At 36.9% G+C, this 26,538-nt stretch overlaps 1 protein-coding gene across 1 annotated transcript; it reads left to right on the top strand.

Moving 5' to 3' along the window:
- The first annotated feature begins 1,511 nt into the window (after positions 1-1,511).
- LOC123663039 lies at positions 1,512-26,509 on the top strand. Its single transcript, XM_045597780.1, has 16 exons — positions 1,512-1,695; positions 1,776-1,990; positions 3,086-3,211; positions 3,307-3,483; positions 4,425-4,586; positions 5,050-5,190; positions 9,886-10,495; positions 13,705-13,858; positions 14,660-14,964; positions 15,060-16,628; positions 16,733-17,063; positions 18,032-18,258; positions 20,344-20,561; positions 21,542-21,724; positions 23,970-24,141; positions 25,134-26,509. Exons 2-16 carry the CDS (start codon positions 1,838-1,840, stop codon positions 25,496-25,498), a joined length of 4,893 nt encoding a protein of 1,630 aa, XP_045453736.1. The 5' UTR covers positions 1,512-1,695; positions 1,776-1,837; the 3' UTR covers positions 25,499-26,509.
- Positions 26,510-26,538: the final 29 nt, after the last annotated feature.

Here is a 26,538-nt window from a genome sequence, read left to right as displayed (position 1 = left end):
TACGCGGCATACGTTGTCGTGTTCAGTTGTGTTCTCTTTGTCCTTGCCTAAATTCGTCAGTTTTTATAAATGGCTCCTACATTATTCAAACACCAAAAAATAGCATTGGGTTTGACTGTATTGAGTACTTGTAGCGTTCAAAAAAAAAAAAAGGAAGCACTGGTGTAAAAAAGTTTTATATTTACCGACCGCATATCTTTGTCATGATAATGATCGTGGTTAGTTTTCCAAAGACATGGCAAATCCCTATACAATTAGATTACGTCCCTCCACACCTCTTTTTCTCGCTGACTCATTTTTCTTGAAGAAAACAGAGCCAAACAAATCTTTAATATAAAAATGAGTCGCTGAATGTGTTGCTAAGCGCAAAACTCGAGAACGGTTGGACCGATTTCGCTAATTCTTTTTTTTTTAAATATTCCTTGAAGTACGAGGATGGTTCTTACGGAGAGAAAAATTCAAAAAAAAAAATTTAAATTTCCTGAAAAAGTCTAAAAACAACACTTTTCTATACTCCCATACAAAAGATTTGTGATAATACTTAAAAGTCAATTTGAACTTTAATACCATACGATAAAGTTTGTGTTAGGCGATACGAAGTTCGCCGGGTCAGCTAGTAATATAATAAAACCAAACCAACTAACTACCAACTAACTGATTAATTGCTAAATGACAACCACTGACAAGACAAACCCCAGGTCAAATAGAGTAGACAAACGTCGCAATGTACCGACGTAAACAAAATGGTGGTCTAAATCGGCCCGACCGAGCTACACATGTCCCTGATTGCAGTTTACGGAGTGGGGAGATCGTGTGTCGGGCTGGCAGAACGACACTGCGGCCCTGCGACAGGGTGAACAATTAAAATATCGGCCCTGCATGCATACATACAATACGATCGGCAGTGGCACTGCAAGCAGGGCCCTGAAGGCAGTGCTTTGAGTAGGCCCCTTTATGTGAAATAGATTATAGTATATATGGTTAAACCTACGTAACGGATTTTGATACGAATTTTTAAATAGATAGATTGATTCAAGAGGAAGTTTTATATGTATAATATATGAATTATGAATAATATGGTAGAGAAACACTGATAATTTTAGAGGTTTAAACTATCTAACGTATCTTTTGTTGTTGGTAGTATACGCATTGCATAAGTTGGGAAATAGACTGCTTATAGAGCTTGTGAATATTGAAAATGATGTTGTGGGTATAACTCCTAAGGATACACAAATTAGTAGTCATAGAAAATAATCGAAATGTTTAATGATATCGACATTTAATCGTGATAAAAAAAATATTATTTTTCAAAAAAAAATTTGTTATTAGACTTATATTAGAAAAATATGAAAAAAAACATCATATAATTTTACATTTTTATTATATAATCCTTTTTTTTTTCTTTTCTTCTTATTTTCAAGAAGTGTGCTTGTGGTTAGGGGTAAAAATTTCTGGGTGTTGGTACCATAAATAATACAGTTGGTAGTACTGAGTAGACTTAAAATACGCCATCTTGAATTCTTGATTCAAGAATAGCATTTTACACGCAGTTTCATCGAGGATTGTCGTTTTATGTTCTTAAAAGTGTTATTATAAACGTGATATAATCTTCAAAATGTGTTAATTGTTCTGTACGTGAGTTTACTGAATACATTGTGAAATAACTGTTGCCTTTGTATCGTTATCGGCGATAACGTAAGTTTAATTCGTGTTACTTTAGAAAATTTCGCCATGTTGAATAGCCACGTAACGGGAGTTTTTTGTTTTAATTACAGCGATGTGTTTTAGAAGATAGCACATGGCATGGTAGTCACTGCATCGTTAGCAGCCGAACAACATGGCGAAGGAAATAGCAGAAGAATACGCGTCCAGCTTGGCGGATCTGACCGTCAACAGCAAGCCTTTGATAAATATGCTCACAATACTCGCAGAAGAGAATATCGAGCACGCTGGGGTTATCGTTGAAACCGTGGAGAAACATTTGGAGAAGGTGAATTTGCATTTTTAAATATCGTGAACGGCTGGCGTTGGAAATGCCACGTTATGACGTGAGCTATTCGGAAAGTGTCACAAATATATGATTACGCACACTTGGGTGCGTTTGTGTTCACTGCGATGCTAAGATCTCTGTAACCAGTTGCTGGTACCAGCTGTTAGTCAGCTTGGAGGGCGGTATTGTATACCAAACTGCCTAACAGGTATCTCCTAACCCAATTGTCTAGATCTTACCGTGCTTACAATCTGTTGATGTAGATTAGATTAAATACATATCATTTTTTTTGTTGGTGATGTTATCAAAAGTATAGGATTATCTTCTTTATAGTTCCTATGATTCATATTTTAATAGAAGCTTTTTATTGCAGTTAGTGTTTAAATGAATCAATATTGTTATATAAATTTAGTTTGTTTTCATATCTAATTTCTCAATACTTTGTAATCAGGTTTAAAAAAATAATCAACTGTTGTGAAAAGTTTTACATTTGATCTTAAATCTGTTATTATTTGTTTATAACATTAACTATCACAAAATTTACGACAAATTTGTAACATAACTATCACATTTTGGACAATATTTAGTTGCGTAATTTATGTTACTTTGTTTAGTATCTACATTTTAATTTCACTGTGACTAAATTGTCTTTTAAAAGTTTTTTTTTTTTAAATATAAAACCTTAACACAAAACAGTTATTTTGTAGATTGTAGCTTGAAGAACTTATCCAGTACTTTTGTCTTCTTTATTTTCTTAAGATGAATTAATTTTCAATATGTGGGAGATACCTGTTGTCTCATAACAGAATCAGTTCTTTTACATTCCTGGTATGTTATTAAGTATACACATACCTCATATAATTTTATTGGTTGTGTACCAAGATGTTGTAAAATAAACGCTTTTACAAACTGAGTTCTTATTTATTTTAAAGTGTCATTAAAATTATGCAAACGAAAACTTTGTATTATTATTTCCTGCACCACAACATTATTCGAAAGCGAAAGATACAAATGGAACTCATTTCATAGACTGGACAGGCCATGTCGGCCTCGATCAGCCCAGGAAATAGGATTAGACAAAATTTTTCCACACAGGTGCCTCCCGACATCAAGCTGCCAGTTCTCTATTTAGTTGATTCGATTATCAAGAATGTTGGTGGTGCTTACACGCAGAAGTTCTCCCAGATCATCGTTAGCATGTTCACTAAGACTTTCAAACAGGTACGCTACTCATTTCTTTTATTAATTTATATTAAATATTCTTTATATTAATAAACAGTTGTGTCAAAAAATGATATAATTGTATGTGTTCACAGGTCGATGAAAAAATACGTTCACAGATGTTCAAGCTTCGTGAAACGTGGCATGAAGTTTTTCCATCTACAAAGTTATACCAACTGGATGTTAAAGTGAACCTCATCGATCCTGCCTGGCCGATACAAGCTCAACCGCACCAGTCTAACATCCATGTAAATCCAAATTTTCTGAAAAAGGTGTTTTTTTAGTTGATTATGTTTTAATGTGTATATTTTTATTATGTATATTGCATTACGGATATAGCAGTCATTCAAAACGTTCTTTGTTAGTGTTGCTTGATAATTTTTTATTTATTTGTGGGAATTGTAGCAGTATATATGTATATTGTATACTATGAATATTGAATATAACATATAGCGAAGAACATTTTCAGAACTATTCTCTAACACAATATACTTATTTTAAAAAATAGACTACAGTATGTAATTCTATTTTACTCTAAAGTCAAGATTTAACAAAGTATTATAAAATTAATTATTATTATTAACTAATATTACAATATCCTTGTGTTTTTCTCTATAATTATATTGTTAAAGTACGTCCTCCACTGATAAATAGTACTTATTTATCTTTCTTTAGTATTAATGTCGGTTAAAATATGTCATCGACTGCTAGGCTCAAGCTCGCATTTGTATAATGTGTTAAAGTTGTGTATTGCTTTTGCTATTGAAGTCGTATACTTTTTTTAAAAGAGTTACTTGTAATGTAATCTTGTGTTTTCATTATATAAGAGTAGAATAAAAGGCAGGATTTTCTGATTAAATTAGAAAAAATTCTACATTCTAGGTGACATTGTTTACCCTGTTTGAATTTAACAATAATTTTCGTTGTCTAGTCTGCCTATCAGTGAAGGACGTCTGATTTATATCTAGTAAACGTGTATATAAAGGTATATCCAGGTAGTTGTAGGTTATTTGTGATGAAATGAACGAATGAAGCCCAACGATCACAGCGATGGATTGTGGCTGTTGATCTGGCGGTCGCGGATTCGATCCCCGCACATGGCATATATTTGTATTGGTCATACAGATGATTGCCATACCGACACGAGTCAATCTCACTGTGGGCTGTGGAGTGCGAGACGTTCGTTTCCAACGGTTCACCCAGTAACGTGCAGCCTCGCCCGCAGCCGGCCGCCAGCGCCGCGGAGGAGGAGCGCATGCGCAGCGCTCTCGCCAAGAAGGAGCAGGAGCTGCTGCTGCTGCAGCGGCGCAAGGTGGAGATGGAGCTGGAGCAGACGCGCCGCCAGCTGCAGCTGGCCGAGAGCTCGGCCAAGAAGGTGCGCTGCTTCTGGTACTGCTGGGGTGGCGGTCGAGCGCGCGGCCCGCCTAATGGCAAACGACTGCCGTAGCTTATAGAGCCCGCAACACCAAAAGCGTCGCAAGTGTGTTACCAACTCTACCCCCCTCAAGAGCTCTGGTCTCCTTACTCACCGCAGGAACATAATACTGTTTAAGAGCAGTATTAATTCGTTGTGATCTTCTGTAAGGTCGAAGTACTACCCCAGTCAAGCTGCTCCAGAGTTTGAGTAGGATATTTCCTTGAGCAGGATTTTCCTGCTGTGCTGTACCTCAGTTAGCCTTTAGCTATTACTACCTATTTCTTATGTGTTCAAAGAAATTGATTTATTAAAGTTATTACTGTTATAGGACTTTGACATAAATGAACATACTGATGATGGGCAAATAACTACATCATACATACTGCAAAGCTCAAGATATTTAATATATACTCTATTTTAGACGCCCGCTGTGTCACCAGCGGTGGCAGCCACACTGGCAACCACGCCAGCAGCCTCGCCAGTCGTTCCGGTAGTCACCACACGCTCCGTGGTGGTGCCACCGGCTGACCCGCCACTCTCCATCAAACAGAGGCTCGGGCCGGTGAGTTTCATACATATTACTTTTGAAGGACGACTCGAAATTTCGGTTTCGTCTATTTTCTTTCAAAAATATACCGACAATTTTGGCCCAGCTGAAAGTGCATTTTTAGAATATCGTCGTTCGGCTAGCCTTAGCTTTAGGCTTAATATCTTAATTTTTATATATTGTAAACCAAAGAAGGCTAATAAAAGTTTTCTTCCTTTCCTTATCTTAAGAAGTAAATATGAATATAGTATCTTATATTATGAATATAGTATCTTATATTATGAATATAGTATCTTATATTATGAATATAGTATCTTATATTATGAATATAGTATCTTATATTGTAAACACTAACTCTATGATATCGAAATTAATGTTGTTTTTGAAGTAAAACATCTTTACGCACACTTGAATTTTGAAGTAAACTGATGAATGCGTTACGAAAAGTGTGATCGGGTGAGGCGAACGGAAGTTGATAGGGAGATATAAGTTAGTGAAGATAGAAAGATAGAGTTACGTTTCGTAAGTTTTACTTTACTCTAGTGGCCTAAAGCACACTCGTTTTTTTTTTGCATGAATGTGCAAATAAATCCTTAAAAAACACTAGGAAGTACATAAACACAAACGCCGTAAGTTTCGATTTCGGCCGAAACTAAGACCAAGGCCGAAATTCGATAAGCCGTTTTGATAAATAATCTCAAAACACGACGCGTCTCGGTGCTAGAATTAGTTTTTTTTTTTTTATTACATATACACAGTCGTCTCTTCCTAAAGTAAGAAACTTAATGCTTGTGTTACAGATAACAGCCGACTGGTTTAGGTTTTTTATTGAACGTTAACAAAAACTTAAATTTTTCCGCATTGGAGACTGTTATACGATTTATGATTTAATGTATGTCCAATATAAAGTATTATGCAAAAGACATATATTTATATATTACTAGCTGACCCCCCAAACGTTATTTTGCCATATATGTTATAAACACCCCTTAGTCCCCTCCACACATAACTTAGCGGTATGAAAAATAGATGCTGGCCGATTCTCAGACCTTCCCCCTGATATGCACACAAAATTTCATAAAAATGGATCCAGTCATTTCGGAGAAGTATTGTAACTTACATTGTGATACGAAAATTTAAGATTTATCACACTTTGTAAATGAATTTTAATTAATTCAGAAATTAAACTGAAACTTGGTGTTAACAGTGATTCCATTATTACAATATTGTTGATTATAGTTATTCGTGTAGAGGGTGGAAGCCAACAATTTAATAGATTATGTGATAATTTTATTCTCAAATCTGAAAGTTTTGGCATTGACCAACATTGGCCAACACTGGATCTAAATTATTGGAAATCCATAAAGGAGATTAGACAAGACCATAATCGACAAAATTCATATTCAATGATATTGACTGAAAATATATTCTGATACTATATAATATATGCTATATAATAATAATCTTTATTTCGAGTCTAGCCCATATAGTGTTAGTAACAAAAAATTTCTTATAATCTAGTGTTTGTACAATTACAAATTTTAAAATAATTAAATTTTAACAAATTAAAAATAATATTTATTAATATTAATTATTTTAAAATAAATAAACATTTACAAATTATTTTTATAATATACCTACTAGCTGTACCCTGCGCGCGTTGCTACGCTTTTTTTAAACTTGTTTTTTGGTCGTACCAATTCAGAAACTTTATCTATATATAGATTAATATATTCTACAAAAGAATATAGAGACAAACATTCGTTTTTAATATATAAAAGATTAAGGTGCAGTCATCAATCTTAATATATATAAATCTCGTGTCACAATGTTTGTCCTCAATGGACTCCTAAACCACTTAACCGATTATAATAAAATTCGCACACCATGTGCAGTTCGATCCAACTTAAAAGATAGGCTATATTTTATTTTGATATATTATGTTATTATTATATTTCAGGAAAAAATAAGGTGATACGAAGTTCGCCAGGTCAGCTAGTTTATTATAATTAAAGGAGTGGTAACATTACACTAATCTTACGAAATATCTAAATTATTACATACTATTTATTGTTTATGAATAAACCTAATCTTATTTTAAATCATTATCATCGAAGATATAGGATGTGTTGTATTTAATATAAATTTAAATCCGCCTTCAGTTGTCTGCAGTATTTAAGTGAAATTGGAAATTTGAAAACGAGCTGTACTAAACTTTTGAAGTTCATTTGAAACTTGCATTTGCCATAGTAAACAAAAACTCAAATAATATAAAAAAACTACAAGATTGTGTATTATTTTTCTATTTAATTATTATCGCTTGTTTAATCGCGGCAGTCGCCTTATTAAAGTCATAAAAGTGACGTCTATGCTTTTAACTTCATAACGATAAAAATGAACCTTAGTATGCTTGACATTGGTCACAAAATGTGGCGCATTATCTTGTCTGCTCTGTCTACAAGGAAAATGTTTTGTGCAAAAAAAAATATCAGCACTGATGTTAAAAATAATTAATATAGAATACCCGCGCCTTCGTTAGCATTGCTTTTTTTTTAAATAAAAGGTATCCTATGCTACTTCTAATACCTCCAAGAATATGTGTACAAAGTTTCGTGATGATCGGTTAAGTAGTTTTCGCGTGAAAGAGTAACAAAAACTTACATTCACGTTTTTAATATTGTATTAGGAATTGTATTGGATTTACTAACTAGACGAATTACGAGTCTTGTTATGACTACTAATTCTCAGGCAAAAATTTTTAAATCGTAATGGGTCCCATATCTTCTAAATAAAATGGACAATAAGTTTCATATCTTAACATAAACTCATTGTTTATAGTTTTTTTTAACTTTCGAAAATTTGGCAATAGATATTGTTGATTATCCACCACCCCGCATTGGAGCATCATGGTGGATTAAACTCTGATCCTTTTCCTACATGCGGAAAGAGGCCTATGCCCAGCAGTGGGATATTACAGGCTGAAGCAAGCATTGTGAGATTGAGGATTCTCTCAACTTGGTTTTTTCTTAACACTAATTATTATAGCCTTGAGAAATTGAACTATGTACATTCTAGTATTCTTTTTATTGCGGAATTGTTATCGCCACTTAGCGATAAGACTGCCTTTGTACACTACCTGTTGTTAAATTACTTGATGTAAATCCTCTCTAAGTGGTGGTGATGAAGTATATATAGCTATGCAAATAAATAAAATTGGAGTGTCTGTTTGTAATATTAAAGTAACCGCTTTTAAGTAAATTCATATACACGGTAAATATACCAAAATAACATTTTTTACAATTTTTGTCTGTCTGTTTGTCCCGGCTAATCTCTGAAACGGCTGGACCGATTTTGACGGGAGTTTCACTGGCATGTAGCTGATATAATAAGGAGTAACTTAGGCTATTTTTATTTTAGTTTGTTTTTGTAAGTGCAAACTGAACAATATATTATTATTTTTTTAAATTCCACGTGGACGAAGTCGCGGGCACAGCTAGTTATATTATACAAAGATTGTTTTTTTGCCCAATAGAACTTTAAATTGAAAAAACAACACAAATAAAACAATATTTTAATTCTAATTCTATTAATTCTAAGGAGGAGGCCCTCAATTCGATTCACTGTTATAAATAATACAATACATAAATACAAATATTACTCATAGACTCAGTCGGGAATCGAACACCCAATCCGCGGAACGGAAAGTAAGGTCTCACAAACTGCCCCAACGGGCTAGTCTATAGTTATATAGTAGTAAGTAGGTTTGTTTACGTTTTGAACGACGTCACATATTTAATATATGCTATAATATGCTGTATAGATAACTATTAAAACTTGTAAGGGGTATGACAAGCTCAAGTTTGTTTTTTTTTTTTGATGTTTGATTGTAGATATAAATAAGGATTGATGGAAGACTTTAAAGTCAGTACTATTTAATAATGCAGCAAGTTAGAAAAAATGATTTGTTTTTAAAACATTTTTATTCTTTCGTTTCTCCTACTAAATTTTACAAATAGTTTTCACATTTAACGGCCTTCAGTAGAATTTTCTTTGGTATCTGAGGTTCGGGAACACACAATACACAAACACAAATGTGACCTTAAACATCTAAAAGGTGATTGTAAGTGTAACAGTGTCGTGAATGCTGCATCAATGCGTCGTCTCATATCGTTTCATCATCTATATACTACTATTATAAAGCTGAAGAGTTTGTTTGTTTGAATGCTTTAATCTCAGAACTACTGGTTCGAATAGAAAAATTCGTTTGTGTTTGGATAGTCTATTTATGGAGCCTATATGGCTATAAATAATATTTTAGTAAATACGTATTTTTCTCAAATAAATGCGAATGAAACCACAGGGCACGGCTAGTATTGTATAAATGAAATAAAAAAAGTCTCGATAAATTTTTTTTATTGACTAGCTCGTTGGCGCAGTTTGTAGTGACCCTGCTTTCTGCTCCGGGGGTATTGGGTTCGATTCCCCCCCCCGAGTCGGTGTGATATACATATTTATTTATATATTCATATATGTATTATTTATAAGTATGTTTATCGAAAAAAAAATATAACTATACCAGTCGGCTGTTACCTATAACACAAGCATTAAGTTGCTTACTTTAGGAACGGACGACCGTATGTGTATTGTGCAGATATATAATTACAAAGAATAAAAAAATATCTTAGTAAACGAGTATCTGTTGGCCCACAGCCCGTGAACAAGGCGGCCACGAGCCGCATCGCGCCCGTGAGCGCCGCCCTGGCCGGGGCGCGCCGCGACCCGCGCCTGGCGCGCCGCGCGCCGCCCCCGCCCCCGTCCGCGGCCCCGCCCCCGCCAGCCCCGCCCGCCGCGCCCGCGCCCGCCCCGCCCGCCGCGTTCGAGGCGAAGCCGCTGGAGCGCCACGTGACCAAGCGCAAGAACGTGATCACGATCGACGTGCGGCCGGAGCCGCCCATCGACGCCTACCTGCAGCGCCTGCGCGCGCCCGACCCCAAGCGCATCGACCGCCTCCCGCCCATACCCAAGATCACGCGTTCCACTGACGCCCCGCCGTCTAAGCGTAAAAAAGATTCTACTCGGGAGCGTAAAAAGCGTAAGGAGGATAAGGCGGCACCGGAGCGGAGGCGTAAGGTCCGAGACCGACCGAAGAGCGAGTGCTCCGCGCCCGCCCCGGCCGCCCCGGCGCCCGCCCCGGCCGCCCCGCCCGCCCCGGCCGCCCCCGTCGCCTTCAAGGAGCTCCGCAACTACCACAAGGAGCGCTACATGCGCCGCAACAAGCAGCCCGACAGCCCCGACCGCAGCCCCGGGCCCGAAGACACAAGTAAGGCTACCCTCTCTAGGGCGACTGTGATACTAGGATATAAGACGACACACTGTGTGGAAATAAAATATTTTTCAACTCTTGGAGTATTCATAATTGACACACTGAGGAGCTTTGATCCCTTTACTTCTAAGGCTACAAAAATTCGATATTTTGATGGGTTATTTTGGAACCCGCTTTAAGTTAAATGATGGCTATACGAGATAAGACCAAAACTAGAATAGAGTTTACTTGTTAAGTATAGTTTTGATTCTAAAATGGAGGTAATTTGATAAGGTTTTAACGAGTATACCTAAGTATAATAACACTAAATTCTAATTTTCTGATTTTATTTACGTAAGGAGTATACAAAATACTAAAAGTTCTATCCAGTGAGCTGACAAGGAATATCGTATCTGTCATATAAATGTACATTGTATTTAACACTTTATAAACACTAATCATTTTTTTAATCTTCATCATACACCAGTGACGAAGGTGTAAGGTTTTATTTTTGTTTTTAAATAATGATAATAGAAAATTATTTCTTAAAAATTTTTTCAAACTGAATTAAACAGAAACAGTCTAGTCATTATGAGCTTAGCATTTCCTAAACATTAAATTTGAATAACATTGATATTTCATCAATTACAATTTTATTTGTAAATCTTTGTTGATGTATCTTGTTTCCAAATATTTTTATGATGTTAACAAGTATAGAAAAGTGATAAATATTAAAAATTGGTTTATCAAACAAAATACGCAAATCAAGAACACCGGAAAGCATTGGACCAAGCACTTGAACTAACGACCCCATTACCTCACGGATTGGGACACATTATTATGAAAATTCTGAAAGAAAATAATCAGTTTTTATTTAAGAGTATATTTCGGTTAGTATAGACATTTACGCAGGACTGAAAATTAAAACAACGTATCATGTAAGTATGTAGCGTACATCTGTAATTATTAATTATTAGTAAAAAAGTATTCTTGGAATATTAATTTAATACCAATAGAATAATTACTTTAATGTTTATTTTAATAGTCTAATGTGACTGATAGACACTTAAAATGTTTTTCAATTAGTTAACTTTAAACTAGTAAAATAAATATAATTCAAATAATTTATATTGTTAAGATGTATTTTGAAAAGGAGAATCAAAACGGTTTATCAAATGTATTTATATATTTTTGGATAAAAGTCGTAAAATTGTTGGTTCATCCTGACGAACTAAGGTCAGTTGAGTTACGAGTCTTTAAGCTGTAACCCTTAAGCCTTTTTTGCCGTAAGTTATTGAATAAATATATGATAAATAAATATCATTGATTAATAAATAGCTTCCACCAAGGACAGTCACAAAGTAAATTTAAATGTTACATATTTTATTTGTTAAGTTTGCAACTGACTTATTATGACCCTTAGCGTCCAGATTTACCAGCCATTTATTATCATACTTAAAACCTTTTTGACCGCGCTATCGAAGCAACGGATGATATGTAAATTTTTGATTCAAATTCTCTTGTGAAAATTGATTGTTCTGGTGACCACTTAATTCATTAAGCGATTTATTTATTCATAATGCTATTTAATATAAGTATATAAATATATATAATGCTATTTAGAAAACAATTAATGTTCTTTACAGATTTAATAACTTTTAGGTAACTTAAAAACGTATCTTGTTATGGTACACATAGTGAAATTTAGTTTGAAGAGTGTTTACAATTTGGTGTAAATAGGTTTAGTCGCAAACTTTTTGCTATAATAAAAAGAGAAACAGCCAGCGTTTTGCCCTTGCCGTCGTGGTGACAGTACTCCGAACGGCGGCCGCGAACACAGCGCGCCCTCCTCTCGGCCTAGCGCGAGGGCGGCGGGCCCCCGACCGCCGGGCGTGGAGGGGGGGGGGGGGGGTGCCAACCTGAGTCGACAAAGCCCGGGGTGGTCATAACCCTTTACTTCCGCGGACTACGGAAAGGGATAGCACTTTCGCGCCTTAGGGCGAGCAAGCAAACCCGCCTCGTCCTCCGCGTGGGGGTAAGAAATTCCCCCCACTTCTCCGCGCCGCCATAACGCCACACCCTCACTGCCGCACCTTCGTGCCATCCGACACCGCACACCCACCTCTGAACCGCCCCACCCGAGCCGAGGGACGAGTTAGACCCGCCCCCGATGGTCCAGGTCCGACCCAAGGGTTCTGCCCCGCGGGGATCCGAAGACCGCTACCACTCGCAAGCGAGGGGCGTTCCCATACCCGCCACCCGAGGAACGCGCCCAGTAGAAGATCCAGCGACTCCTGTGGGATTCTGAACTATTTATAACTTCAGTGACATTGTTTTAACTCTTCTGAAACCTCACAAACGCATTTTATTTTTTCTTGTAATATTTAATGATAAAAGGTTATCAAACTTATAAATTTCATATAATTTTTTAAACTCTTTAATTCTTTTTCGTAAAATAATTTCATCTTTTTACATATTAAGATCATAGGTATTATTAAAAGTCAGCTCACTGGAAAACACGTAGTAATTTAACAACAAAAAAATGATGCTTACTATGGATGAGTGCACAAGGAAATCCTAGGAACCTTAAAATGTACTTTAAATAGATTACTTAAACAAAGGTTAACAGAGTCACATTCTATAATACTTACCTAGACAGCGTTGGGTACTAAATACAAATTTGGATCATCTTCTAAAAATCTATATGAAGACTAACATGATTTCTCCTTTGTTGTGTATTTTAAAGTAGATTTAGTAAAAAATATCAATTTTAGTATCGGCAGTACTTCGCAAAGTAATAACTTCCAGCACCAACAATATTGTATTATTTTTAATTTACTAACAACCGCTAAGGAGTAATATCGAATATCTCCGAAGTTCGTCATCAGGTCATCAGTTTATTTTTGTGTGAACCATCCTAGGTAACACTTTCAAATATACAGTAAGCTAATCAGCCAACCGAACGAACAGAATAATTACGAAGACATTTAAAAACGCAATATACGGGTAATTTATGGAAATCCATCTTGGTTTTCCTTAGTTTCATCACCATCAGGGTGTGGTGATATAATTGGTGCAATGAACACTTTCTAAAAAGGTTTTTCAATATCAATTCACAATTTTTGGTGATGTCGACAGTGTACAAAAACAACATAGAAGCAAACAAAACATTAAAATGTTAAAACTTTAATTCTTTAAAGCTACAATAAATATAGTCGTGTTTACAGGTAAACCAGACTTAGCGCCAGAGAATAAGGACGTCGATCTACGAGTATTGCACCCTGCTATAACAGAAACAGCCGCGCCTGTTGCGCAGAAAAGATCTTCTACTGAGGCAGCGGAAGGAAAACTTAAGAAAAATAAATTGGAAAAGTTTGACATGTAAGTATACAAGAGTTTACACCACAATGAGAACCTAAAAAAAAACATAACCCTTCCTTGGCAGTCGGGTAATAAGACTATATATCATAAATATTTTGTAGTGAAACTAGTGCATTTTTTTATTTCAAACGTTGTACATTTTTAGGTCATGTTTTCAGCTACTCGAATATATGTATTTACAGCAATCGATGGTGCTTGTCTTCGTCCACTACACATGTCATAACAATTACTTTCAATTCCAATTATTATATTTTCGTTAATATTATAAATAGAGTAAATTATTATTGAGTACAAACAGCAAACTCATAAAAGAGAAAATAATTGTGTTTGCTCGCAAACAAAAAAAAAACCGACTTCAATTACATAGACAAGTACAACGTAAGTTGACTACAAAAATTAACAAACGCACTAGTTGTCATATCTACTTTCCAACAAAAAAAGAATTATCAAAATCGGTTCATAAACGACGAAGTTAACCCCGAACATAAATAAAAAATATATGTGATCCTTGAGTAAACTCCTCCTTTTTTGAAGTCGGTTAAAATTTTTGAATGTAAATAGATATTTGTAAATATATAATTATGTATTTTAAAACGTAATAATAATAATAATAAATACTCTTTATTGTATACCACAAAGAAACATTACAAAAAAAGTGATACTTGCAAATAAAGATGTACAAAGGCGGTCTTATCGCTAAGAGCTATTTCTTCCAGACAACCTTTGAGCATAGGACATAGCGTAGAAAAAGAGAAGCGGTAGGGAAGTGTACAAACATAAAAACGATACATTTTTTTCTAGCCTCTTCGGAAATGAAGATGTCGATCTTCGTCAGCTACCTCAAGTAGAAGAGATAAGCGCCCCTCCACCGCCTTCCATAACTGAGAAAAACTCAAAGGCAAAGAACGAGTCAGATCACTCTGGATCTGATAAAGAAAAAAGTATTTCTCCGGTCCGATCGCCGAGAAAAGATTGGCAAGAAGTTAAAGAAAAGGAAGACACTAAGAAAACACCATCAAAATTAGATCTCGTAAGAGCAAAGTTAGCCGAAGCGACCAAAGTAAAGGATGGACTTGGTCGACCTTTGTTATTCAGTAAATCTCCAAGTATGTAATCTCATAAGAATAATTTTAAATTTTGTAATTTTTAAAATAAATAGAACAATTTATATCATGCTCTTTGTTATTCTTTCTTCTTGCAGGTATAGAAAAAGAACGGCGTCGTACACTCAGTTCAGATGAGACTGACCCACGAGTAGATAATGTGGAAGATTTCGATGCGGAGGATCACAAGAAAACTATATCTATAATCATGAATCAGGCGAAGGAACAATTTAGTGATGGTCAGCTGGACAAGAATCAATACAACGCACTAATGTACCAAGTTCTACAATTAAACGAAAAACTAAAATTGAAAGAAGCAAAACAAAGAGAATCCTTAGAAGTTTCCAAGAGAAAGCTTAAAGCGCATATAAAAGAAGAAAACAAGGTTTCCTCGCCGAAATCTTCTCCAACGGAGCGAAATAAATACGGAGACATCGATGAAAGAATAACGCCAGGCCATTGTATGGATTCTGAGCCCGACGGTCAAAACCATCATCATCATCTAGACTCAGATATGAGGATGCACCATAACGGGGAACACATGGATGTCAACAAACCAAACATGGTTCCTTTTCCACCTATGATGCCTATGTTTATGCCACCTTATCCGAGATGGAGAGGACAGCCAAGGCCCAGAATCGATGAATTTGGAATGCGCCGATTCAGAGGTCCGGTTCCACCATTCTTTAGAGGAAAATTTGATAAAAGGGGACCACGGCCACCATTTGATCCCAGAATGCCTCTCCTGCCAACTCCAAAACTTGGCATGTGTCAAGGAGAAAGTCCTCTTCAGCCGTATGAACGATCAATATCGCCACCTGCGCTCGGCGCTCCCGGCTTCAATCTTCCACCCACCGATTATAAAATCATAGAATACATCGACCAAGACCCCGTTAAAACGATACAGATAGATAACGTACCTAGAGAGATACGATTCTACGGTGAAACTGCTGTAATTATGTTAGATTGGGATGATCCTCGCGAAATTAAATTCTTGCCGGGCTCTAGAAGAGTAACTTTTGATAATAAAGATTCAGTGGTTTTATCTTTTAACGAAGGCTATAAACAAGTAGAAATTGATGATCAAGTATTCGATATCAGATTTGGAGCTCCTACGAGAGAATTGTATATAAATGGTCGCTGGTACGAGTGTTACTTTGGTGGTCAGCCATTAGGGGTGATAATCGATGGTAAACCTCGCTTAATACATTTAGAGGGACCATTGCCTAAGGTTGATATCGGCAAAACAAAGCGAACTGATTTAGTAGCTGGCAAAATTAATTTAATTGTAAATGCAACTAACATTTGTCCCGTATATTTAGATGCGAAAGTACAAAAGTTCCACGTTAATGGTCAATACTTTACGATTCGCTTCGTAGATTCCTTACGTACCGTTCTTATAAATGAGCAGCCTTTCAAAGTTGCGTACGGAGACCTTCCTAAACCTATATTCGTAGGAGGTGAAAAGTATTTTATACGTTTTTCTGCTTTACCTAAGAATATCAAACCTGGACAAATAGAGATAGTCGATATGGAAGGTACGATGTTATCAGCTAAAAAGGAGCCCATTCCAACGACTGAAAATGAGGACGAAACTATGGAACCCAAGATTGAAGTACCAGTAGAAAAGCCGCAAAAGTCCCCAAGCCCAGAAGTAGAAATGAAAGGTAAAATTTGTACAGTTATTTTTGGTTAAATTTACCGGCAGAGTAGTAGTAGATATTATATAATAAAAAAAAAACTAACAAAATTCTGTGTGTTTGTGTTACAGGTCTCGATATGTTGGCGAGCTTGATGCCAACTAGTATGGCACCAGCGTCGAGCTCAGAGTACAGCTCCGCTGAGCCATTGTTTGCCAAACCTGACAAAATACCTGGCTTGGAAACTCCATCTGAAGAAAAACCCGCAAATTCTGTCCCGATACTAGAAAACATTAATGTAAACGATTTATATGCCAAGTTGGTTGCTACTGGAATAGTGCCAATGTTAAATGTAAAAACGGAAGTGAAAAATGATAAGACTGAAGATGTTAAACCCAAACCTAAAGAAGATAAAAATTTAATACATAAAGTAGATTTGTTGAAATCTGAAACTTTAAGAGTGTAAGTATTATTAGCACATAATGATAAATTAATACTTATTACATTCTTCTAGATTATTTTATTAGTTAAACATTAAAATTCAGTTAACTGAAGATGCAATAGAATAATATCTTCCCGTCTCCTCAAAAAACATGTATAAATATCATATTAAATACAATACTAATGGACTAAAGTGCCTTCAATTTCTTCTTAGTGGAAAATGAGTTGGGGCTTTTATATAACTAGGTCGGCAAACAAGCGTACGGGTCACCTGATGGTAAGCGATTACCTCGAAAACAGTGTTGCTTAGCCGTGATCTTCTGTAAGGTCGAGGTACTTTCCCAGTCGTGTTGCTCAATATTTTGAGCAGGCAATTTCCTGCCGTGCCCTACCTGAGTTAATTTGGCATAGTAGTGCGGTCAGTTGATCCAGCCCCGGCAAACAAGCGTACGGTGTCACCTGATGGTAAGCGATTACCTTGAAATCATTGTTGCTTAGCCGTGATCTTTTGGTCGAGGTACTTTCCCAGTCGTGTTGCTCCGCATTTTGAGCAGGCAATTTCCTGCCGTGCCCTACCTGAGTTAATGTGGCACAGTAGTGCGGTCAGTTGACCCAGCCCCGGCAAACAAGCGTACGGGGTCACCTGATGGTAAGCGATTACGTTGAAAACATTGTTGCTTGGCCGTGATCTTCTGTAAGGTCGACGTACTTTCCCAGTCGTGTTGCTCCATATTCTGAGCAGGCAATTTCCTGCCGTGCCCTACCTCGGTTAGTTCGTCACAATAGTGCGAAACAAGCGGTCACCTGATGGTAAGCGATTACCTTGAAATCATTGTTGCTTAGCCGTGATCTTCTGTAAGGTCGAGGTACTTTCCCAGTCGTGTTGCCCCACATTTTGAGCAGGCACTTTCCTGCCGTGCCCTACCTCGGTTAGAACGCCACAGTAGTGCGGTCGGTTGACCCAGCTGACCCAGCCCTCCCGCCCGCAGCAAGCAGGCCGCGCTCGTGGGCCGGCTGTACGGGGGCATGCAATGCAGCGGCTGCGGGGCGCGGTTCCCGCCCGAGCACACGGTGCGCTACTCGCAGCACCTGGACTGGCACTTCCGCCAGAACCGGCGCGAGCGCGACTCGGCGCGCCGCGCGCACTCGCGCCACTGGCACTACGACCTGTCCGACTGGCTGCAGTACGAGGAGCTGGAGGACCTGGAGGAGAGGGGTGAGCCGCCTTTTTGTTTTTTTTTTTATGTCACTAGGTCGGCAAACAAGCGTACGGCTCACCTGATGGTAAGCGATTACCGTAGCCTATAGACGCCTACAACACCAGAGCATCGCAAGCGCGCTGCCGACCCAATCCCCAATCCCCCCACGAGCTCTGGTCACCTTACTCACCAACAGGAACACGATACTGCTTGAAAACAGTATTATTTAGCTGTGATCTTCTGTAAGGTCGAGGTACTACCCCAGTCGGGCTGCTCCATATTTTGAGCAGGAAATTCCTGCTGTGCCCTACCTCAGTTAACTTGCTTGTTACTGTGGCGCGTGACGCGGCGGCCGGTGTGCGACAGACATCTGTATTGGCCATCTAGACGTTTGTCGTGCTCTGGACGCTTGTGCTCGTGTATCGAGTGTGTTTCCGACCCCCGACACACGAGAAAATCTTACTGGGTCGTTGAGTGGGAGATGTTTATTTATTTATCTTGTATATAATAGCAAATGAGTGGACAGTTAGCCTGATGAAAACATTACCGTAGCTCATGAACGCCAGTAATGCCAGGAGTGTGACCAGGGCGATTCGGGAGCTCCAGTAACCTTATTCACCACGAAAAACGATATTACTTGAGAGCAATTTTATTAAGCTTTATCTCCTATAAAGTTGGCCTTAAGAGCCATTTCACAAAAATCGGTAACAATCCGCGAAATTGTAATATTTTGACGTCGTTAATCTCAGTGTTGGATGCAATAATGTAATTTATATTCTTGAGATATAATAGAGCAACCTTTGTTGTAGTCCATAGTCAGATCAGAATTTTGATTTATATTATGTGTATAAAATTATTAACCTTTTCATCAGCCTCCTCCCTGGGTAAACGGTCGCAATGTATACTTTGAAGTCCTACTTTTCAATAACCTCTACGTTGAAACCATTTTAAAAAAATATCATAATATGTGGAATATAATTTTGTTGTCCACTATCATAGATTTTTATTCCATTTGTATCTCTATTAAACGATAAAAAAAAATTAAAGTTACGAATATTTTCCAAATAAGTACAATTTTAAAAGCGATATTTCTCTTAGAAAACTAAGAAATTTTAACGAACTATCTTCATCAAAGTAAACTTACATCATTAAGGAATACAAAAAAAATAATTAAAAGATGTAATTATTTTTAATACATTTTATATTAAATAATAAAAAGATAGTATATATTGCCACGCATCAAGCCCGGTAAATCAGTCGAGCGCTAGCGCTCTTAGAGGTAAGGTCCACGCCAAATTCTGCGCAGCCGTCTCTTTCGCTCACACGCGCCAAGCGCCTGTTGTTATAGCGGATAAAACGCATTTGATACTTTCATAATAAAATATAAATAAAATAAACATATTACGAAAATGACTGTAAATTAATATAATGATAATTTCTGTAAACAAATGTATAATTTAATTTTCTTTTCTCACACTATCAATACAAATAGGCATTTCAATCTGTTTGTCTTGTTATTTGTTAATTAATATGTTTGTCGGTGTCGATGTCATTAAATGTTTTTTTATTCATATCGTAAATATTAGATTCATTCGTAAACTGAAAAAACTAAATCAATTTAAAAAAATTGTTTCATAAAATTGATTTTTTTAATTTTATTTTAAATTTATTGACTGTTGTTATATAACATACTTGAAATTTTTAACAAATTAATTATGTAAAAAACATTTTATACCATAGTTATAATTTTTATTATACATCAGAAAATGATCACGATGGTCTTTTGGTTGTCACACTATACGTACTAGCACAAAGATCGCGCGGCTCGTACGACTCGCGCGATGCGACCAAATTTACCTAAACTTGCAGAGCGTAAAATTGTGAAATGGCTCTTAAGGTGTCTTTCAACAACCGGTCCGGTGTAATGGTGCGAGCGTTCGCGTAAAACACTGACGTTTTGCGGGTTCGAATCCCGCTCGGGATGGATATTTGTATTTGTACAAACATTCTATTCGGTTTGGAAGTCCGTCCTCGGTGGATACGGCCAGCCGGTCAGACCGTTGCGAGTTCCGAACTAACTCCTGCGCGCTCCCCCCCCCCAGAGAAGAGCTGGTTCGAGACGGGCGCGCCGGAGCGCGGCTCGCCGGCGCCGGCGGAGGACGGGCCCAGCGCGGCGGCCGGCGCGCCGCTGCACCACTGCGCGCTGTGCGGCGACCGCTTCCAGCAGTTCTACAACGAGGACCGCGAGGAGTGGCACCTGCGGAACGCGCTGCGCCACGACGGCCTCTACTACCACCCGCTGTGCCTGCAGGACTACAAGGTGCGCTCGCGGCCTTGTGTCGTTTATATTTTTACTAGCTGACCTGGCGAACTTTGCATCGCCTAAATTTTTATTGAGTATAATAATTGTGTATATCGAAATAAATTATAGCCTATCTTTCAAGTTGGACAAAGTTACACATCTGTGCCAAATTTCATTAAAATCGGTTAAGTAGTTTAAGAGTTCATCGCGGACAAACATTGTGACACGAGATTTATATATATTAAGATTATAGTCCATAAGTATGTTGCTACGTTAATTTTAATCTATAAAAATTGACGTATAAATATGAATGATTGTTTGTTTCACGACACACAAACTTTAACATATGTGTTGCTATGTTAATACTTCATTGTATTGTATGTAATGCCAACACCCGTATCCGACGTCCTACTGGGGACCGTCGACTGTGAAGCGTTTCATATTATTCTTTAAAGTACCAGTAGGTGTTACATAACCGCGAATCTTTTTTTGATATATATAACTAGGTCGACAAACAAGCGGACGGCTCACCTGATGAGAAGTGATCACCGTAGTTTATAGACGCTTGCAAAACCAGAAGCATCGCAAGCGCGTTGCCTACCCCCAATTCTCCCAGCTGCTCTGGCGACCTTACTCATTAACAGGAACACAACTCTAATTGAAAACAATATTATTTAGCTGTGATCTACTGTAAGGTTGGATTTACTATCCCAGTCGATCTGCTTCATATTTTGAGCAATTCCTGCTGTGCCCTAAGTCAGTAAAATTTTGTCAAGTGCACTTAAAGTTCTGAGATATTTTTAGAATAAATTTACTATTCAAATTATTTCTAACAGCAAAATCGTTATGAAAGTAAATATCTACAAGTATTAAATACATCAATAATATTTAGAACACCATCTAGCTGAATGTTGACGTTATTTTGAATAATAATTTGAAAAATCTTAGGGCGTGATGTGTCTCTTGTCCTAACTAATCCATTTGTATCGCTTCGCCAGGCGTCTTTAACAAAAGACGAGCCGGCTAAAGAAGAAACACCAATGGAAACGTCAACGGAGGAAGAAAAAACGGTAGAATCGATCGAGATCAAGGATGATGAGATGCGTCCTGAAGATGAGTCGGACAGCGAATCAGTTGTGGAGGTCGTCGAGCCTGAGGTCGCGCCCGAGGAGCCTGTCGAGGTGAGAGTGGCGTTCGAAATCTTCACATACAATTGGTCACATACACTTTTAACTTTACTTTCTTGCTTCTTACCAAATGAAAATTTAAAAAAATTGCACAGACAATTACAAATTTCAGAAAATTTCCATTTATTTCCACTTCCCGTGTGACTCTTTCCAAGATGGCCGTATGGTCAGTGTCGGTGTCAGTCTGTAGTATCTAACATGTAAGTTAGTTAATAAAGCGCCCTTCTTCCGTTCTTCCGTCTTTGTACATTTCCTCCCTCTGTCTCAGAAGCTGTCTGTCCTAGTTCTTATTAGAGATATCATCATCATCATCATTATCATTTCAGCCTATCACAGTCCACTGCTGGACATAGGCCTCCACAAGTTCAAGCCGAAAATTGTGTGAACTCATGTGTGTTACCAATAGTCACCACGCTGGGCAGGCGGGTTTGTGACCTATTAGAGATATCTGATAGCGATTGTCACACATAGTAAGGCCCCGCAGTAGAGTTTTAGATTGAGCTTGTTTAATAGAGCTTTGCAACTTATTAGTTCTTTTATATTACCTGGGCTGAATACTGACGCCGGTTAAATTATCTATACAATAATAAAATGGTAGGAAAGTCAAAACTGTACATTGAATATTTTTTTAAAAGAATACTTGGGGTGTGATCTACAATCGATACCGAAGCCAAAAATATAGTTTTTAGAATTTTTGTCTGTTTGTCTGTATGTATGTCCGGGTAAAACTCAAAAAGTACTGCATGGATTTACTTCAAATTTGGCACGAATATTATTAAGAAGTTGGGTCAACATATAGGATACAAATTATCACTCTATCACCTACGGGAAACGAGCAGTGAACCTTTATTTCTTCAACGCATTCTGCAACAACGTGTAATCTAACGACGCATATTTTAATGTTGTTATTATGTTAATAACTATGCTATAAGCTAGCTTCATACTATAAATAACTAGCGACCCGCCCCGGCTTCGCACGGGTGCAATGCTGATGCTAAATACACTACAGAAATACAATATATCTTTGGAATATACACTACGTTTTTTACGCCGGTACCGCCGCAAACGCTACGTCCCGCAATTTTTAAATCTGTGATATCTTCGAAAATATTCATTTAAATCATATGCTGTAAAGGGCCATATAGATTTATATTCAATCAACAATGTATTTAAGGTATTTAATTGGATAAGGATTAATGCTGTATTGGTAAAAATCGCTTCGAAAATTAGCCATTATTTGTCGTAAAAAGTAAATGACAAAAAAATGTTATTGTGGAATATCCATAAGAGATAGGTATATACCATCGCGGAGTTTTCTGTAGACCTTTTCAATGTGTACAATACTTAGTACATTATTTTGATAAATCTCGTAGGGTTCAGCCTGCGCTTGCAATTTAAGCGAAAAAAAATTAATTATTTACGATATAACATTAGAAAACTCAAAAATAACAGTATTTCTCCACTATTTAATGGATGTTATTATACATATAAACCTTCCTCTTGAATCAATCTATCTATTAAAAAGAACCGCATCAAAATCCGTTGCGTAGTTTTAAAGATTTAAGCGTACATACATGTGCAGGGACAGAGAAAGCGACTTTGTTTTATACTATGTAGTGATACTATAAATAAAGACATTCTGTAGTATATTTAGTATCAGCATTGTACCCGTGCGAAGCCGGGGCGGGTCGCTAGTTATTATTATTATTATTAAACCTTTATTGCGGATATAGTTAACAATGTTTTTTACAATTTATGTTGATCGACAATATTACAAAAAGGGTACATGCTAACGTATATCCGCGTCTCTTTGGGACACAAAGGCCTCCTCCAACTCCTTCCACTTCTCTCGGGACAATGCAGTCCTCTGCCATAATGGGCCTGCAACCCTTCTGATCTCGTCTGACCATCGCTTCCTTTGTCTTCCTCTCTTTCTTCTGGTGTGAAATCGAGGGGTCCACAGGGATACATCCCTCGTCCATTTATCTCCAGTGTCTCTGAGCATGTGGCCTACCCACCTCCATTTCAGGGTTTTTGTTTTTAATATGACATCTTCCACCTTTGTTGTTTTTCTTATATCCTCCGCCCTTTTGCGATCTCGTTTAGTGTAACTTATTATGCTTCGTTCCATAGCCCTCTGACAAGTAACGAGTTTTTGGCCTTGTTTTTGTGTTGTTGCCCTAGGGTCGCTAGTAAATTAATATAATTGGTATTAAAACTAATCTAATTTCCTAACCAGATCGACGAGGGCGACGAGGACGACGTTGTGCTTAAGGCGGAGCCCGTGGAGCAGGTGGTCGTAGAGGACGCGGACACGGACGATGAGACCGCCGAGCAACGCACACAGCGCGACCTTCAAGCCGAGATAGACTTCAGCAAGGTCAAGATCAAGCAGGAGCCCGTTGACCCCGGTGAGTGAACGGCAACTTATTACTGATAAAAACTTTCTCCTTAAGCCCCGACGCGAAAAGTAGTTATAATGCCAATGTTTTGTAATTTTGCTCACTCTTGGTGTACAATAAAGAGTTTTTATTATTATTATTATTGTCTGTCTGTGGTGTCATGGTTATTGAATGAATGGATGAATTTTTATGCTTATATTATTTTTTTATGTGAAAGCAATTTTTTGCGTTAACGTAGTAAAGGGTTTTTTCAATTTTTTATATATTATGCCTAAGAATAAAAATAAAAGCCTAAGAATAATAATAAAAATAAGTGCCTAAGAATAATAATTGTGACGAAAAAAAAAACCGACTTCAATTACATTGACTAGTAATACAACGTAGGTAGACAAAAAAATAGTCAAGTAAATAAGCATTATCAAAGATCACTCCAAAAGTTGTAATGAGATCTCGATAAAAATTAAATGTGACCATATGATAAACATCGGCTTTCGATTAAATTAAAAATCATCAAAATCGGCACAACCAGTAGTAAAAAGTTATGCGGATTTTCGAGGGTTTCCCTCGATTTCTCTGGGATCCCATCATCAGATCTTGGTTTCCTTATCATGGTATCACACTTAGAATATCTCCCTTCCAACAAAAAAAGAATTATCAAAATCAGTTCATAAACGACGACGTTATCTCCGAACATACATAAAATATGGTCGTCCTTTTTTGAAGTGGTTAAATAATATGATAATGCAAGAACCAAATCAACTAATCAAACTTATAATCGTTGTAAGGTCGATCATTAGTTCATAAACAAACAACTAGAGGGCGTGAAGGCGTGCACTTTTGGATTTTCCAAGTATTACGTACTGGTCTAGATCTATTACATCTTCTAATTCTAGTTTAAGAGATTTTTTTGTTGATTTAAAGCATATTGTCTCCGCTTAACTTACTTGTATATCTTATTGTAAAATAAAATCTAACCTAATCGTTTATTTCTACATTAACAGATGACGAACCAATTATCACAGCGGAGGTGGAAAGCATTCCACCCGTTATCGACACCACTCACAACACTGTGACATCGTCGATCGATGGCAACGTTCAACTTGACGATGCTACCCCAGCTCCGGTGCTACCCCTCGGAGGAATCAGGATCAATATATCGAAATCTATACCCTCGTTTGTCAACCACGAAGACAAAGCGTCAGAGAAAACGTTAGAGGATGTCAGTGTGGACGATGAACCCTTACCCCCTGGTGAAGAACCAGAGTTAGAATATAAATTGAAACCATCGTTGGAAGGAGTCCACTTAAGCAGACAGCCTCCTGTGCAAAAAGGCAGTGAATTATCTGGATTGTGCTCTATCATGTGAATGTACCAGTGAGTGTCTGTGTACTGAGTGTACTTTTCTTTTGTGACTGAAAGTATTTTGGATTTGTCCAATAGGAATTGTTACTATATCACTGCCTAAGATTATTACTAGAGTAGATTTCTATTTGATGATACATAATGATTAGATTAAGTTTTGCTTCGTTTCATAGCATTCTTATTTTTGTGAAAATTATTTATTTAATCAAAAACGTCTTAAGTTGGCATCTTATATTTTAATTTGCATAAAAACTTTTGGTTAGTATTATAAAAAATTCATTGAAAAAAACTTTCTCAAAAGCAAAAAAATGCCATCACATTGATTAGGTATTTTATAGCAATTGTTGGCAGGATTTTATGAATGATCCTTTAACATCAGTTTCTTACATACAAATTTTCATTAGTATGTATTCATTTTCCTACCTATCTAGATAGCGTAATAGCCTTTTTATTCTCAAATATTTCTTATGTCTACTATAATTGTAGTTCTACAATATACAAAATATCGTCCACAAATATTAACTTAATAGTAAGTCCTAACATAATGTTTGATTTTAATGTTTATGTTATATTCTTCCAACATATTGTTAGTAAACAATTACCATTTTGTTAAGAAATGTGATATTAAAATTAAGGTAGCCTATGTATACATTTTGAAGTGTGAATATTTTTTCTGATTAGATGTATGTTATCACAATGTTTGTTAAGATTTGTAAATAGGTGTAAATAATGGTTAGCGTACCTATGTACAGTGTTTACACGGTTTTAAGTTAGGTAAAGGAATCTCTCGGTATTATTTTTCTTTTGTCATAAATAAAATCTATTAATTATAGCAAGAATGTAGAAATCCACCGAAATAATACATTTGAATTTGTAATAAATATTACAAACATGCGACTTGTTTTATTTTAATCTATATTAAATTGCTTTCATTTTCACATGCCTTCTTTTAATTTTACGTAGTTAAGTGCCACAACATTGTTTACTTCTTAAATAAAGATAATTTTAATGATTACATTTTTTGTTTTATTTTAAACAACATAT

Source organism: Melitaea cinxia, chromosome 19 (genome assembly GCF_905220565.1).
Source record: "Melitaea cinxia chromosome 19, ilMelCinx1.1, whole genome shotgun sequence".
Classification (NCBI taxonomy): Eukaryota; Metazoa; Arthropoda; class Insecta; order Lepidoptera; family Nymphalidae; genus Melitaea; species Melitaea cinxia.
Note: the sequence above shows the minus strand (reverse complement) of the source record. Positions and strands in the feature narration are given on the sequence as shown.

Coding starts and splice junctions, on each gene's coding strand:
- LOC123663039 (XM_045597780.1), top strand. CDS start 1,838: ATGGCGAAGGAAATAGCAGAAGAATACGCGTCCAGCTTGGCGGATCTG. Junction 5,191..9,885: donor TCAAACAGAGGCTCGGGCCG/GTGAGTTTCATA, acceptor GTTGGCCCACAG/CCCGTGAACAAGGCGGCCAC. Junction 18,259..20,343: donor GGAGGACCTGGAGGAGAGGG/GTGAGCCGCCTT, acceptor CCCCCCCCCCAG/AGAAGAGCTGGTTCGAGACG.